The 17,260-nt window shown below is 40.0% G+C and overlaps 1 protein-coding gene across 12 annotated transcripts in view; it reads right to left on the bottom strand.

The window, feature by feature from the left end:
* EYA2 (EYA transcriptional coactivator and phosphatase 2) overlaps nt 1-17,260 on the bottom strand; it is a 93,660-nt gene that overhangs the window by 49,580 nt on the left and 26,820 nt on the right. For 7 of the 12 annotated variants that reach the window (XM_021417163.1, XM_021417162.1, XM_021417160.1 and 4 more), the window contains exons 2-5: nt 7,369-7,487; nt 5,523-5,558; nt 3,036-3,084; nt 2,285-2,427 (exon numbers count right to left, since the gene is read on the bottom strand). In XM_021417163.1, the coding sequence (XP_021272838.1) occupies nt 2,285-2,427; nt 3,036-3,084; nt 5,523-5,558; nt 7,369-7,477 (337 nt within the window). In that variant the 5' untranslated portion in view covers nt 7,478-7,487. The remainder of the gene's footprint in view (nt 1-2,284; nt 2,428-3,035; nt 3,085-5,522; nt 5,559-7,368; nt 7,488-17,260) is intronic. The other 5 variants (XM_021417161.1, XM_021417165.1, XM_021417170.1 and 2 more) reach the window with 1 other exon arrangement.

Here is a 17,260-nt window from a genome sequence, read left to right as displayed (position 1 = left end):
ATCTTTTCATTACTAAAATCAGGCAATTAAACTGACAATTTACTGGAGGAGCAGCACTTGCTGATTTAAGTGTTGATTAAACCTTTGCTGATAGTAAAAGAGGTTGATATTTTATTCAGAGATCCTGCCAAGATTCTACAGCTGTATTGTTAATATAAACAGCTGAAAGGTGCGTCTTATTATGAACCCTTGGGTGTGATCCTCCTGCTCCTTTGCATACCTATTTGCACAAAACAAAAAATAGCCATGGACACATCCTGAGTGCTAGAGCACTAGAGCTAAACAAAGACCCTGTTGATATTCTGGCCTTGGATTTATACACTTCCCAGGCTGTTGTCGTCTGTTAGCACTCACAGACAAACTTGCCAACAGACAAGTAGAATTCACATGCTTTTCACCAAACCTGCTGTTTTCTAGCTTAATGACTTTTAGAAGCAACAAGTCTGAATTTGCTCAGGTTGGGAATAATTTCTCCCAGATAATATCTTCTCTAATAAAACTACTTCTTTAAGCTTTAGGTGAGAATAGCTGCAATACAATCTAAGTACAAGTTAGCATCAATATGGCAACGCTGTATTGTGAAATGCTGGAAGTTAAATAAACTGACCAAATAGATCAGTGAGTGAACATGTGTCAGTGCAGGCGTCCGGGTCCATTACTGCTGGGGAAGTAAAGGGATTTGCAAGTGTGTGCAGAGAAGCCTCTTTTCATAACATCCCATGATTTTCAATTACATCAGCACTCTGCATGCAAACACTCCATCTACCCTGGCTACAATTAATCTTCAGCGAATGGGCCTTTTTGGAAGTCTAAAATTGTTGTCAGACAGTGAAATAACTTAGCACCAAATTAATTTCCACACAATGTTCTGTTTTGTCTAGAAACTGGCTGAGTTTTATTTTTGTGCCTAAAAACAATACTGCTTCATTGTTCTTGGTTGTCAGCCAGGTGGAGTTTTTCATATGCTGTGCTGAGTATCTTATAGAGGGTATATGGTTGGGGGAGGGAAATCACTGTTCAAGGATGCTAAGAGGTCATCCACAGGATTTATAAGCAGCATATGGGCCTGACACATGTATGCCCTAAAGACTCAAGGCAGTAGCAAATGGCTCTACTTTCACCTGCTCTAACAGGACAACTGTTCAGAGTTTGTCTTGGAAATCAGCCAGCTGATGCAAACACACAAGTAGCTCCAGGAAAGGGTCTCAAAACATTCCTCTCATCATCCTGGTAGAGCTTCATCTCTGCCAAGACCATTTCCCTGACCTTCCAGACTATTGCATTGAATTTCCCTTCAGGAAAAGTGTTATCAAAGGCTGTATAAAATCTTGTTGGGAAAGGATACTGTATTTGCCAAGCAAATGAAGGTGTTTAAGAGTGTGAGAGAAACCAGCAGCAGAAACAGAACTATGAAGCCATCTCAATGCTGCAAGATTCAGCACTCATGAGATCAGCTCAGAATAAGGAGCCTCAAAACTTTCTGTTAAAGAACTGTGCCTAAGCAAGAGCAGTATCCCTCTGGTCTACAGGAGTGGAAAGAACTTCCCAATTGCCGCCACAGCACGCTATTTCCATGCACAACTTGAAGACATTTAACACTTGGTTTGCCAGGCTTTCCACCATTAGGAGTACTGGTTTAGTTAGTTCTCTGCCTGAATCCTCCAGCTGCTCCCAGCCCAGCACCATCTCCCCACAGCTGCCTGCGAGGCTGTGTAGTGAACAAAAGTTGACCAGGGTTAGAAATGCTCACGGCACTTATAGCTAACAACCATTCATTTAAACACAAACAGTCTTCCAAAACCAGAGTATTTTGTACCAATGCCCTACTTTGCTTTGTGTCCTGAATCTTCTGTAATACAGAATTTTTTTCCTAAAGTAGCTTTTATCATTGAAACTCCAGGAGACATCAAAGGAGTCAAAGCGTACTTTACCTAAATACCACATTCACTGCATTGTAGTGAGTCATGGTAACAGTCACAGCTCCTGCTCATAAGTGCAACGTCCTACTGAACCTGAGTTTTTCATACTGTCTCCTATCCTGTTACTGACCATCTTCAACCTTAAGTAGTTTGTAAAACCATATCCCAGGATATAAAGAGTTGATAGATAGTTCAAAGTAATTCTACCATTTTTAACAAAGTCAGCTTTTCCTTTAAGACTAAGAAGTGAACACTCCCAGTATAGAAATGCCTTTTCATTCTAAACCTTAAGTCTTCAAATAAGCTTTTCTAGGAGCAAAAGGAAGAAGACACACTCAAAGACAACATGACATCAGAGTACTCACTGTAGGAAGGTATGCCGTAGGGCTGCGCTGGAGGAGGGTAGGCAGTGTATGCAGCAGCCTGTTGAATTCCTGCACTGTACTGAGTCTGTCCGTATGTTGCCATTGTTGGGAAAGACTGGACTGTCACTATATGGGGATAATGTCTATTGAGAACAAGAAAACAGAAGGTCTAAGGCAATAGTTACTGCACAATCTTCTAGAGCACACGGAAAACGTGTCTAGACATTTCGATAAAACATTATCCAACTACGATGATGAGTATTTTGGGAGCTCAGAACTTACTAGACTGGGGCAAAAGTTTGTTTTAGTGTATAGCTCCTGATTTAAGCTATTAAGATTAAGCTACCTACATGCACAGGAAATTTAGGACTGTGCAAAATACGTGCAAGTTAAAAAAACCTCAATACTCTGATTGTTGTGTTTCATTTTGAGTTTGTCAAACAATCAAGCATCATGAGAAACCTCTGACATTTTTACATATTCCTCTGTGGTCACTAATAAGCAAAGCAATATTCGAAGTGATAAGGTTTGGATTCCCAAGGGTACAAATGTACAGCACATGGCACCTCAAAACTTCTTTCACTCCATATTTAACAAGATTAGGGATCATTTCTTCACTGGGCCAGAGACATACAGGGGAGCAGGTGGATAGGCTTAAGACAAATGCTTTTCAAGGTGATAGAAGTCCACACAAAATGGCTGTTCAGTAAAATATGTTTTTTAAATCACAGCACTTGGCAGGAACACTCACTTTGTGGAGTACAGATGGAGAGGACACTGTGGCGCTGCTTTGCTGTTGCCTGGAAAACAAAATTAAAGGGTCTCAGATTTTCATCATATTCTGTTCTACAGCCAAGATGATACCACTGTTTTTACAATTTCTGGTTTGAGAAAAACACACAGTAATTAGGAGATACTGTCTGGGAGTGAATCTCCAAAGAGCTGAAGCAGATAAAGCTACTATCTACTTAAAAACAAATAAATACAACTTTAGTTAGTTTAGTTTAGATGGTGCTACTGATTGATTGAGTTACCACTTTCTTCTTCTCATACGACTGATGTCAATTACGAAGTTGGGCTTTGGTAAGATGAATCATACATTAAAAGCTATAAAGGCAACTACAATGGTAACTGAATTAAGATCACAACACATTTTGTCATATTGCCTTTTTTTGATACTGTTCTAAACCATGACTCACTTTCTTTAAAATAATAAAATGCTAAAACATGCAAAGACATACTAAATGTAAGAAATATATCACTTTAAATCCCATCAGTCCTGATTTTTTATGTTAACTATAACCTACCTTACTGACCTGGAAATAATCAAAAACAGTAAATGAAAGCAGTAGAAAATGCATCACACAAGTAAAATGAGAGAGACGCTTTCCAGTGAATCAAATAGTTGTGTCCTGCAACACCAGCAGAGAAAAAAAAGTGCCACCATCTTTATCTGGAGATATATCTAGGCTTAATTTCATTAAAATAATTTAAATTAAAACCTGTAAGTTGCCTGCAAGTTGTACTGAAAATACTGTATTTAAATGCCACCATGAGTATTATGCAGGTTGCCTTCGTTATGCCATCCAATTTCTAATTCTCTAACTCTGGTTGGAGTCAGTGTTATTACAGCAGTATAAATGCCAACACACCTTCATAATTATTAATAATGACATTAGGCACAACATATCCAGCCTTTCTATCTGCTGTCTGTATCAATCAACACACCAGACTAATTACATGCATTTTCTCCAGGGAGAAGAACATCAACCATCACGTTCTCCGCTGCTTGCAGCACCTCCACCTTCCACATTAGCTGCTGGTATATATAATGTAATTTGTTACATGGGATAGGAAATATTACCCAGCTTTAGGCAGATCTCTCCACCACAGGAGCACAGGCTGGGTGGAAAGGCAGACTCCTGCAGTGTCCTCAGTGCCGCACATTGCCATCACCAGGCAGGAAACATCCACAACGCTGCCCCACGCGTTGTCATGGTCATACCCACCATGCTACAGATGCATTATTGTCAGTTCAAAGTTTCCAAAACAGAATCATTTCATTTGTTCAGCCGTTTGTAAGTTGAAAAATTAAACATTTAAAGTATGTTTTATTTAATGGAATATGCAAATATACATACGGCCTAAATAAATGCAAATAGTCCAATGGGTTTGAGTAACTTGTTATGCCATAGATCTGCAGAGAATTTCCAAAATGATTTGACATGTTTGAATATGAAATATTCGTTCTTCTTGGTTTAACACTCTTTTACAGATGTTCTTTCTTCAACAGCCTTTTTTCACAATATTTTAGATGGCTTTATAATTCTACATCATAACATGACAATAGCATTAATGTATTTTTTAAAAGAGAGGCATTCAATCTGATTTTTTTTTAAAGAGTAAATTGTATTAAAAGTCTGTTTTTATCTTTGTTGACTTTGGGAGCAAATAAATGGAAAAACCCTAACAGTAACAACAACAAATTAATAACAATAACAATATATTATTTTTTTTTAGAATGTTAATTTGTATTATGTCCCCTATATCTAATAATAATAGTGAAAAAGGACTGCATTTTGTAAGAAACAATTGTATCTCCTTAAAAGATTAAAATACCTAGAATACACACTTCCTTCATAAAGGAGACCCTTTTTTCACAAACTTAGACATCTTCAGAGATAATTAACAAAATTTTAAAAATTTCCATATACTCCTTTCTTTCTTCTGTGGGACAACTGCAGTGCTCAATAACTACACTTTAGGTTAGAACAGATCAGAAATGCTACTGCAGCATTGAGTTACTTTAGGAAAAAAGGCTCTGGTAATTGAGGCATTGATGACCAAGGGGAATGTGTTTCAGAATGAGCTGGGAATGACTACACACTGCAGGGGAAGGACTATGCACCCTATCAGCCCTAACACTCTGTGGGCACTGACACAAAACCATAAAGAGTTCTCTATGCTCTTACATTCCAGAAGATCCTGACAAAAGTAAAACCCATCAGCACCCCTACCCTAGTTCCTCTAGAATGTGGCTAATACAAACCTATTTCCACAGCAAGCGGCAGAGATATTTTATTTAAAAACAAAAAAAAATCAGAGTAAAGCAGAGTAAAGGATCATGTTATATAAATGTACATATATGTACACAAGCATACAAATATACAGGTATAGGAATAGCAGGTGTAGAAAAAAAGACTGCTTTTAAACCCAAAGATGAGCTTACCTGACTCACCTTCATACTCACTGTGAAAAGATTGCTTTGACTTACCTGAAAGAAATGGTTTAGGAAATTAGATTTTTAGATTGTTAAAACAAAAACTATACAATTTCAACAAATCTGTTCCTCATTACCAAACAGAATTGTATTAGAAAAAAAAATATATATATTATAATTTTCATTCATTTCATTCATGATGTCTTCTATACTTGAAGAACAGCAGAAGCACTGGCAGTTTGAACATAAGTTTAATGGCTTTTCTATTTGAAAAATACTATATCTTCAGATTATTTTTTTAGTTTTGAAATAGGCAAATACAGAGTAAACCAAATAGGGATTCACTGTGTATGAACATGCAGTATGACATGCTCTCATTGTCAGAAGTACAGGCTAAAACTATTTGTTTCTACCCAAATGTGTAGAGCTACAGGCAGAATGTATATTTGAAAACTATGTCGATATAGCTGCAGATTTCATGACAAGAACTCTCGATACAACAAAGTAGACATCTAATATTGCAACTAGACTTGCTAAAATTAAAGCTACGTGTAATATGGAGCATACATTCATCTGCATTCATTGCACTAAAAGCTCAGGCAGCCGGAGATTGACAAAAACACAAGTATTTTCCTCTTCTCCAATTAACAAGAATTAAAAGAACATATTTATGGTAGACCAAGGGATCAAACTGTAAAAAAAATCAACTGTAATATTTCTGTCAGAAACTTATCAACATGAGCTGTCACTGGCATGTTGGTGCTTTGTGGTACAAGTGTTCTGTTGGCTCATATTTATATTGCATAATAACAAACAGTTCCTGCACCAAGGAGTTTACAAAATAGAGTATTTTAAAATCATTTCTAGCTCTAATCTTTTCTGCAAACACACATGTTTAAAAGGATGTTTCCTTTAGATTCTTATCCCTTTGACTGCTCCTGTAAATAGGCAATCCTGATGTTTGTGTTTTAATCACACAATTGCTAATGCCTTAGCATACATGCAAGCAAAACATCTCCTTGGCTGCTACGAGTCTATAAATGAAGGGTTAAACACACTACTACAACATAATAGTCAGTGCCTTTGCTAACTCCCCTCCAACAGGAAGGCTGACAGATTCTGACCGCAGCAAACAATAGCTGGGATTGTACTAGCAAGAACTAGTTCAGCTGCATCACTTGCCAATAATTTTTTTAGCAGATTTAACATTCTTCTGTTTCCTTCACTTGAACAGTATGATGGGGGGAAGGAAGAGGAGGAAGAGGAGGAGAAGAACAGATAGATTTCCATCAGAGCCTCAACCACTGAAAGAATTTGTCCTTGGTACCTGCCAAATGTGAAACTTCAGACCAGACATCAGCAGGACAAACCATTTGGAGATGATAGCCATGATCTCAGAGTGATGCAAACTGGGGCACAGGGCTGCTTTGGAACACTCTTTTTTGGCTACACTGTGTGTTGTTGGGCCTGGGAGCCCCTGCGATCCACACTCCACCGGCTGCAGCACAGCCACCCCTGGAGCTCTAGTAGGGTCTAAATCGAAAGTACCAGCTCTTCACAAAATACATTTGATACCGGCACTTAATCCAGTGAACAGATATACATGTGTGCGCATATGTTTACACCTACAATACACAGATCTCTATTTATGTAAAACATTTCAACTCTGCATTCAAAGCGTTTTTGAAGGATTCAGCCACAACTAGAATGGCTACAAATATTCTCAAATAAAAACCCCAATTGCTCACTATGCAATACAACCAACCATTAGAAGCAGAGGCCCTGTATGAGGCCAGCTCCCTTATTTTATATACATGTACGTTATGCCAAAGCTAATAAGCAGTAAGCAAAAGAAGCAGCCTACCTTCTATGTCATCTGGAGCCGTGGCATAAATGTTAGTAAGGTTAAGCTTCAGTCTGTCAGGGCACTCTCTATTTACAGTCAGGCTGGGTGATATCACTAGATCTAGCATTTCCTTATACCTGAAGGAAAACAAAGGAAAAATATAATTTATTCATTAATTATGCATGCTTACTAATGATTCAATTTTTTTTTCCCTAAGAGTATAAATATTAAAGTTGGTTACCTAAACCCAGGCTTCATATAAATTCCACATAATAACATTCACTAAAGTTTTCATCAAAGGTAAATGCTGAATTGAAATGAAGTACTTGTTTCCTTGGAGATTACACCCAACTGATTAATGCCTTCCCTTTGTTCCTGGATTTTGCCATCCAAAAATTAAATTACCTTATCTCTTCCATGCTACCAGCACAAGGATTTACACGCCAGTGTCCAGTGAGCCTCCAGAACAGTTTACTAAGGACTGACAATGAAACTGAGGGCAGTAAACAGCACTGTGTATTCTTACAAAATATTAAGAAGGTTAGCACTGATGATAGGAGACGTTCAGGTGTTTGGGCTAATCCTGGTATCTACTGGATATGTCCTGGAGAACCAATCTCAGCTACAAAGTCTTGACCATTAGATGGCAGTGATACAAGGACAGCCCCTTTCACATAAATAACCACAGCTTATTTAAGTGAAAACTTCAAGCGAACAGTCTGTGTCATATAGGATCTGAGTCACCAGAGGAAAACATTATTTGTGTTTACACAATGAAAGCCCACACACTATGCATCACACAAACAGTTCAGAAAAGAGAGTGAATAAATTACGATTTCAGATCGTACGTACAATATGGATATGCCTATTCATACAAACACCTCAGCTTTCAATGTATGTGCCCAACTCCACCTGCATGGCTTTTCAGAAAGGGGCTTCAAAGAAACCTGCTCATAATAGAGCTGCTTGCTTCCCTTCAAGAATTTAATGTTTTAGATGGACACCAAAACACTGCATTAAGATCTGCATGCGTATGTTTGAGAGATTGAGTAAAGACATCTACGTGAGCACAGTAAGAAAACTGTGAGCTATGCCAGATACCTGCAAGATAGAGTTTCCACAAGGCAGCTTTCCTAGGCACATTTACTCCCACAGTGTTCTGCTCCTGTTCCCTGAGCAGCCAGTGGCTGCATCTAGAACGATGAAGAACCACCAACCAAAGAAAATCTAAAGCTAAAGCTGCCAGCTTTCTTCCTTTTTTTCTAAAAAACAAACACAAACAACCCCACACACTATGCCATAGAAATCTATCTGAATTTTCTAAGACTACACCAGAGTACCAGCACAGCTTTTGGGTCAAGTCCTGAACAAATGACGAAAAGGGCTCAGAGGTGTGATGTTCTTTTCACATTTCAGAGCCTCATCAAACAGGCTCCCAGAAGCAGAACTGTGCTACTAGAGCAGGTGGGAGCAAATGGGGGAGAGGGGATACGGAGGTGAGCAAACCTGAGGCGCCCAGCCGCAGCCTGCACAGGCTGCCCTTTCTGTCAGTGCTGGACACACCGCTGCACAAGGAGCTGCACACTTGGCTCTCAGGCAGGGATCTCTCTGAGCTGGTCCCTAAAGGCAGCAGGTGGCACAGCAGCAGCCCAGAAGCAGTCCACAGCATACAGTGCACAGCACACCTAAGACGCCATGGCATTAAGGACAACAGCAGAGAAATCCGAATTCCTGACACTGAGCTTCTGCAATACTAATTCAGGCAGCTCTGTGAGAAGCAGAGATGTTTGTCTTGATTTTTTCTGTTTAAATATGCATGTATGACTGTACCAGTTTTGAGAAACAGGGAACAAATTGCGTAATTTTATCTGGATTTCTCCAATCACTTTTATAAAGACTACTGGTCTCTCTGTGAGGGAGGGTAAGTATTGCAATCAACAGGCACAAACCAGGTGAAATGTTTTTATCCGCAGCTGAACAGCAAGGACCAAAGCTGAGTTCATTTTCACTTTTCCACCTAACAGCTGGGAAGACATTGCCTGGGAAAACATGCATCCATCTTCTGGGAATTTGTAGAATTGCCAAAAAAGAGTACAAAGTGACACTGCCATGAACAATGCGCACAGCCCCATTCCTCCTCCTTTCTCCAAACAGGGTCTGGACTCTCCCTTAGAAACCCATGTGGGCACATGCATTTTTGCCATCAATGTAGCATCAAGTCCAGAGGTTGTCCAGGGCTGCCTGATTACATGCCATGAAGGAGATCTGAAGTCAGTGGTGAATGATAAGCTGGGTAGGAACACAGTACTCAGGATCCAGTGCTTGTGTGATCCCTACTCCCTAACTGCTGTCCCCTATTGATTTGCTAAAAAAGTAAGATTAGCTTAAAAATAGTGCTGCATTACAAACAGATCTTTGTTGCTAGAGGACCTGAAAGTGCTTCACCTTCAGATATGTCCTGTAAGTCCAGCACAGCTCCTGCCTCAGACACAGACACTAAGATAAAGCAAGAGAGAAGTAAAAAGGCAGGTGCAAAGAGGACACCTGCAACCACTGTCCATGTTACCAAGTGCATGAAAATGCAGTGAGGCTTTAGATTTGTACAAGGATACAAAAATAGTCCCCAGCTTTAAAAATGTCATCCTAACCAATAGCCTAATAGCAGAGCTAAAACAGGAATTCAGGACTCCCCTCATCTAATCCTAAATAAAACACATCCCATCAGAAACTTTACTCAGTCCTAACAGCACTGGAGCAAGTGCAAGCAGGGGCTTTGCAGAGGCACATGTGTGTCTGGTCTGCAGGCAGCCTCAAAGCAGGCTGTCTGGCAACAAGGAATGGCTGCAGCCCTTCTGCACACTTAACCATTGCCAGAGGAAAAGGAGATTTTCTCCTGAAATGGCTAATCTCTCTCTTTTGCCTGAGCAGCCAGGCTGCAAGAGAGAAAGGAGTCAGGAAGGATGTGGTGGTCCTCATTTCTCTAGAGGCAGGAACAAGGTCTCTCCTCCAAGCAACTACGGTTCCTAAAACTCCATTTTCAAGGGAAATTACTTTCTTCAAATCCACTGGCAAATTTCTGGCCAAAATTAAATTTCTGCTTGCGCTGCTGAAAAAGCAGGGTTACATTTTGTACCAGGTTTTCTTTTCCACAGTAAACAATGTCTGATTTTTTTCTGTATTTCCCTAACGCTATTACCTGACAGGAGGAAAAGCACTGCCATCTCAGATCCTGTCAAGCTAGGGATGTTCTACATTGTTTCTCAGATAACACATGCCCTTCAGCACAATCTCAAACCCCATCATTCATGACACTGACCAGACTGTTGCCAAGTGAATGGAAGCAGATGTTTAAAGGGGAATGATATTTTATAATGATTAATGCACTTTAATTACATAATTGTTCAGAGATTTCATTAGCTACTCTCCTGGTTTTGTTCTGTTCACTTTTGAATGCAAAGGCTCATTTGTTTTTTTTAACATTTTCCTTTTTTTTTTTTTTTTTCCCTCTCAGCTTCCATTTTTCTTTAGAGCATGCAGTAGCTGCATGTACAAACGGGTTGCTCTCCACAGAAAATCTTGTCTGGCTGTGCATGTCACGTACGTGTTTGCTCTGAGAGTGGCTTTGCCTGTTTTGCATGCACCATTTACTGATTTGTTGATATGGATTTCTTGCTTACGTACTTCTTCACAGGAGTTTCTGGAATTCCAGTTTTAACAATGGCAATCTACAGAAAATCTTAAGTAAAATAAGGGAACCTGGATAGGATCTAGCATAATAAATGACATGCTGGAGCACAATGGATGAAAATATCAGGTCTTTGTTTGCCTTTTAGAGCAAAAACATTTTCTGGCTTAAGTAATATACAGTAAATCAGTAGTAAATTTGCTGAATATGAGCTTTTATTAAAACCAGTGATGGCAGCATCTAGCAAGCTGGGCTGACAGACATCTGGAAGAGCTTTGGGCTTCTACAATTAAGAAGAACCTTGTGTGAATTTGATGCTCAGCTTTTCCATTAGAATCCCCTACTCAAAAAGCAGCATTTTGCCCTTAAATTTGGCCCACAAACCTCTGCCAAGAATGGAGACTTTTCTGTTTAGTGATGTTTAGGAAGAAAAAAGAAGAAAAGCCTTTTTCCATCATTCTGAAGATAGGAATGCCAAATTAAACATTTTAAAGTTTCAATTTTTTGGTGAAGCTGTTGGGATAATTCACAAATCGCACTTTCTTTTACAATGAAGTTTTGAAGGCAGTGATTCCAGGCCCTAACTCAAGACCATCAAACACGAGCTGAAGATCAGTGTAGTGAGCAATCCCATGGCTCTCCGGCACAGTACTCAGATAGGTATAACTGCAATGCCAAAGCAGAACCAGCATGGAGACTGAGTCAGCAAGGCACTCAGGATGCTGACCGTGATGAGAACCAGATAGCAACTTGATGGATCATCTTTTGAAAGGATGAAACAGGAAACCACCATGGTGTTGTAGGCACATGCAACTACTCCACACCCCTGCTCAGCACAGCTCACAGGCCAGAGGGCACCTGCAAGAAACTGGAAATTTGGAAGGAGATTGCTCCCAAAGCTTGGGCCTTTGCTGCTCGGGCATAATTTAAAGCATCTCTCAGGCTGCTCTATATGGTTTTATAACCTCTTCCCCACAACACACTCAACACATCATCTCAGGAACCTGGCATTTCCATCTGCGCTCTGAAGGCAATGGACTTGGTCGTGGGAGTTTTCCTGAAGAGGTTTCAGTGGGATTGTATGCAAGGAAGAGCAGAGCACTTGCCCCATAATAGCAGCAGACTACAGAAGGTTACCTGAACAATGGGAAACTCATGGCACAGTTCAGAAAGGGCATACCAGAAGTAAAAGCATGGTAAAAAGGCTGACATGGTTGTGAGAACAGGCTCTGCATCTGCCATCAGCAGACAAACTGATAACCACTGCAGAATGAAGCAGGTGAGAAACAAAAGATGGGACTCCTGCCCTTAGGAAAAACTTCTCAGATCCTACGCTGGGAAAGATAAGATACTTACAAGTTTATCCACAAAGGAGAAGCAAATCTAGAAATGATTCTCCCTGAAACAACCCCCATGCGATGATCCCAATTTTTACTGATTTGGCTAGCAGCCAAATACAAGCTCAAACCACTAGATCTTCTTAAACAGATGTATATGCCAGCACAGAGCCCAAGGCAGGACTGGTACAAGCCAAGCCCTCAGCTTTAGCTTTGTTAGAAAGAGACAGACTGCAGCCTAATTACAAGAGTTGCATTTCTGTCTTGCTTCCATATCTGGTTTTCATTATTTGAACAACTGCTTTCACCTTCATTCTTCAAAAAAAAAAAAAAAGGTGCAGATTACTAAGCAGAAAGCTTCAACTCTACAACCCCAGTGCTTCCCAACATAAAAAAAGAGTCTGATTTTCTACTTTGTTTCAGAGTGAATTACCAAAACGTAACTGCAAAAAAGTGAGATGTCACTTTTCTCATTGCCTCTGATCCAAAGAAACAAAACAAAAAAGACCCAATCCTATAAGTTTGTCTTTGTCTACCACAAGATTCACCGTTGATGGTTTCTTTTTCCTTGGGTCAAATTTTCAAAAGCACCTGCTATGTCCCATTAATTTTCTCTGGGAATTAAGATTTACAGTTTGAAAAATTGTGCTCCCTATTTCATCCTGCTCTCACACACAAAAAAACCTCTGAATTATTCATAAGCAGGGAAAACACTATTGTCTTGCTGTCACCTTCCAGGTGGTATAACAAAGGGAATCTCCCACACTGAAGATTTTGGCTACATCTATCCACGGATTTCAAGGAAGGTACTTTTGTTTCCTCTGTCAGTACATTCCTTCTCACACTCTTTGGAGCCTTCTCTCTATCTATAATAGATCCTTTGTTCCTCCCACTTCAAGAACTGAAAATGCTTCAGCAGGTGAAAACCACAACACTGTTTTCTCTTTCATAATGAATTTTAGCTCATTCATGAGCACAGCTGGTAGATGTATGCAGGAAAGGCTGAAAAGACATAAAGCTAAACCCGAGTTGGCATAAATGCTCATGTACAAGACTGACAGTACAGTCCTGATGATAAGATATCCTTCCAAGGTGACCTGCGGGGCACTGTGCCTCAGGCTGTTTATATTCCTGAGAGATACCTTGTGCTGATATAATTGGACAACAAAAGCAGCAGTGGATGTCTGGATTTATCATTGCCCAGCCCATTCCAGACACAAAAAGTAAAAAGATTTGTAGTAGAACAGCATCTGTGGGTGGGCATGCAAAGGTACATTCACTAGCACAGAATATCTCAGGGTACGGACTAAAACAAAAGGAACAGCAGAGAAGCTTTTTGATAGGACAGGCAATGGACAAAACACATCAGACTGCAATGAGAAATGAAGCGCAGTGCACTCCAGCTGTGCTTGCTCACATCCCTCATTGCTACTCTTGTGTACATATGTCACCCCACCTCAAAGTCTCACTGCTGGCCTTCTGAAACATGTATCTTTTCTTTAGTCCAGCACTGGAATAGCTGGCCACTTCCATAAAAGCTAAACTCTAATAAAGAAGGAGATATGCATGTATTGCTTCAGTTTAAACAAACAAACAAAACAACTTTGAAATAAGAGCCCATGCACTCAAGTCCTGGATCACTATTAGGTTTGTTAATTCAGTAATGAAATCTAAAAAAAATCCACAACGAGAAGCAGTCCTCTCACAAACAGTCCTTTTCCACAATAATTCCATGTACATCTAAAATTATTCACCTAAGAAAAAAAGTTGGTTTTGATTAAAATTAAAATTTCCAAATTCCTTTTTTTAATATGTTAATTCTAAACAATTTTAATAGCTGGGAAAATAGATCACAGAAGAGACCATTTCTGTCACAATTCTGAAATCACTGTTGCTTAAACATAACAAAGTATTCCAACAGCTCTAAAATCTTTCTCACTTATTTATTTATTTATTTATTTTAAGGTGACAACTCTGAGTAAAATTTTACTTTCATTGGAAGTTTTTGGCCTTGCTCTAACTCACAGACCAGACAGTAAAAACCTGATGAAAAAACCTATCACATGAATTTTTTGAGCCAACTTCATCTGTTTTCGAAGGGATGCCTGCCTTACAGTTTTTGAGTGCTTGAGACTGGCTAAAATAATTGCATGTCTTGTTTCCCTAGAAGTCCTGAATTTCAGGAAGTGTTGGCTTGCTTCACCAGGCTTCATCACCTGCTATTATAGAGTGCTTTTCAACTACTACTTTTTTTTTTTTAAGACATGCTGTTTCTTGTCTCAGACATGTTGATTTAAAAAAAGCATGCTGTCTTCATATCAATATACGTTCTTCCTACTCCTAGTAAGGCTTCTGTACTACTCCCTTCTGTGGATGCACCTTCCCCAGCCCCCAGGCTGCAGCCACAGAGCAGTGCTGAGAAGAAAGGGAGCAGGCAGGGCTGTGGTCCCCTGCACTTCCTGCAATTAACCCGGGAAGAGATTGAACGAAGATAGACCAGGGGAAGCATCAGCATTTTCTGGTTGATCAGTCCAAGGTAAACATGGCTAGAAGCACTTGAAGGGGATTCAATGCACATACAAACAGACAAGGCTAGCTACCTTCACCACTGTTTCTTACAAAGGCAGAATCTGAAAAGTAACTTGAAAATTCAAAGTGATGGGGTTTGCACCACAGACGTTCAATTTGGCAGCCTAACCAGGAAATACATTATATAATTGCTATGAGTCATTGTTTTTTTTTAAATTTCAATAGCAGTATTTCACTATGAATAAGTCAAAATGAGGAAGTCTAATTTTTTCAGAATGCCTTTCTTGCCTAGTGAACCTGTTTGCTAAATGGAGCAATATTTGCAAAAGACCTCACTGTTTGCCAAAAGAGAACCGCTCCGCTCTCTTACTGTGGACAATTGAGCACCAAATATCCAAACTAAGCTGGTAAAGAAAGACTTCAAGCTTATAACCTGTAGTCAACTGAAAATTAAAATTGCTTGCATGTGTATAAGTACAAATATATGTAAATACATATAAACATAAATACATAAAATCTCTCCCAATTTCTACATTTCTCTTCAACATTCACAATTAAAAAACACCTTTTCCTACTCAGATACCACAAGTGCACCAGTGTTGCACATGGCTGCAGAAAACCATGCAGCTACAGCTGCATAACCAAGACCCATAACACAAAAGGACTGCCTCACGGCACGGGGCTCCAGAAACCGGGTGCAGCAGGGCCCTCACTGGAATTATTTGTTACAAATCAGGCATCTCTATTCACTCCAAAGAACTATGTCTTTTATCACTTCCCTTCAGAATCATTAGAGTTAAGATTGTACTTAAAACTAAATGATAAAAACATGATTTAGAGAAAAACAAGGAGATTTGGAATGAGGAAATAACAGCTGATACCCTTGATATTCATGCTGAAACCCTCAGCCTTCTGTTACAGGAGTGTGCAAGAATGGTTTTTTTTGCCCTGTAGTCCCCTTGTTACTTTTATCCGTTATACTTGCTACTTATCCTATTTCTACCTGTGACACCCTGGGTGCACCCACCTGGATCCCAGTGGCCAAGTAACAGCACAATCAAGGAGAACTGATTCCCAGATAACACTTTGTGTGAAAATATACATTCAGTGAAGCAAATAAATAGACAAAATAAAATAAAATAAAATGTTATCACAAATCATAGAGGGCTCAGGAGGGAAAGAACTGCACGAACAGCATACAAAAGCAGTAGCCAGACAGGTCTGAAATAGCAGAGAGTTGCCACGGCTCCTGGCTGAACACATCCCTGAGTTACAGAGCAACATTTTCATTTTTCCAGGCTTCTCACGGCAAACAACCCATTTTGAGCCATGGGCTCCATTCAGGACCTTTCCACCCTATCTTGGTGGGAACTGAGTATCAGAAGAAACTTCCGTTTTAGTTCTGCTGCTCAGTAGTTAAGGGAGAAAAGAGGGGGCCTGGCAGCTGCCCCTGCACACAGCAGCATGGTGAGGCAGGAGGGCGCGCAGTGCCACGTGCCTGACTCTGACACCCACTAGGGAGAGACGCGCAGTTGTTGAAGGAGGTTCCATCACTAACAGATTGGACAAGTTTCTCAGGACGGTATCAGGGCTTCTGTAAAAGTGGGAAACACAGTATAAACTTTCAGTTAAGCTCTTTTTAGGCGCTGGAAAGCGCTCTAAAATTTTCAGGTAAAATTAGTCACAGCACTGCAGTACGAATATCTGTGCTGATGAATGACTATCCTGAACACAAGACAGCCAAGAAAGAGGTGAGGCACGAGAGCTGTCCTTCAGGGCATGTTCTCTCACTCATTTTTGGTCCAAAAACTCTCCATTCCCAGACTATGAGAATTTCTTCACCCTTTTGATTTACTCTTTAAACCTGTCAGAGTCCTGCAGTGACTCCAACAACTCAGTGAGAAAGGTAAGGCTGCCCCTTTATAACAGGCTTGTGTCAGCACCTCCACTGTCAGCCTATAAAGGAGTGACATTCAGGGAATAATAATTCAAAAAGAGCTATGGGGAAAAAAAACCTATGAAATGTAAGTTAGCAAAGGGACCTTGGATGTGAGGAAAAAGTCTAGCATAACAGTACAGGTGAGGCTGGAGTGAGAATGACGTACCTCCTCCTTGATTAAATCCCCCCAGTCAACATTGCTCCAGAAGTGGAGACCAGAGAAAATATGAAGAGAAATGTCTCTGGTACATCCAGCAGGCTGAAAGCTCTTTCTTTGGGACTTTCTTACCCTGGTTCGGGAAGGGAAGACTATCTTGTCTGTATGCACATCATTCTCAAGGACTTACAAGCAAAAAATGCTTAAGTGTACAAAAAATTCAAGATATATTTCTTCTATTTCTTAGGTATCTTGATGAGGGA

Source organism: Numida meleagris, chromosome 19 (assembly GCF_002078875.1).
Source record: "Numida meleagris isolate 19003 breed g44 Domestic line chromosome 19, NumMel1.0, whole genome shotgun sequence".
Classification (NCBI taxonomy): Eukaryota; Metazoa; Chordata; class Aves; order Galliformes; family Numididae; genus Numida; species Numida meleagris.
This window is presented reverse-complemented; position numbering and strand designations above follow the sequence as displayed.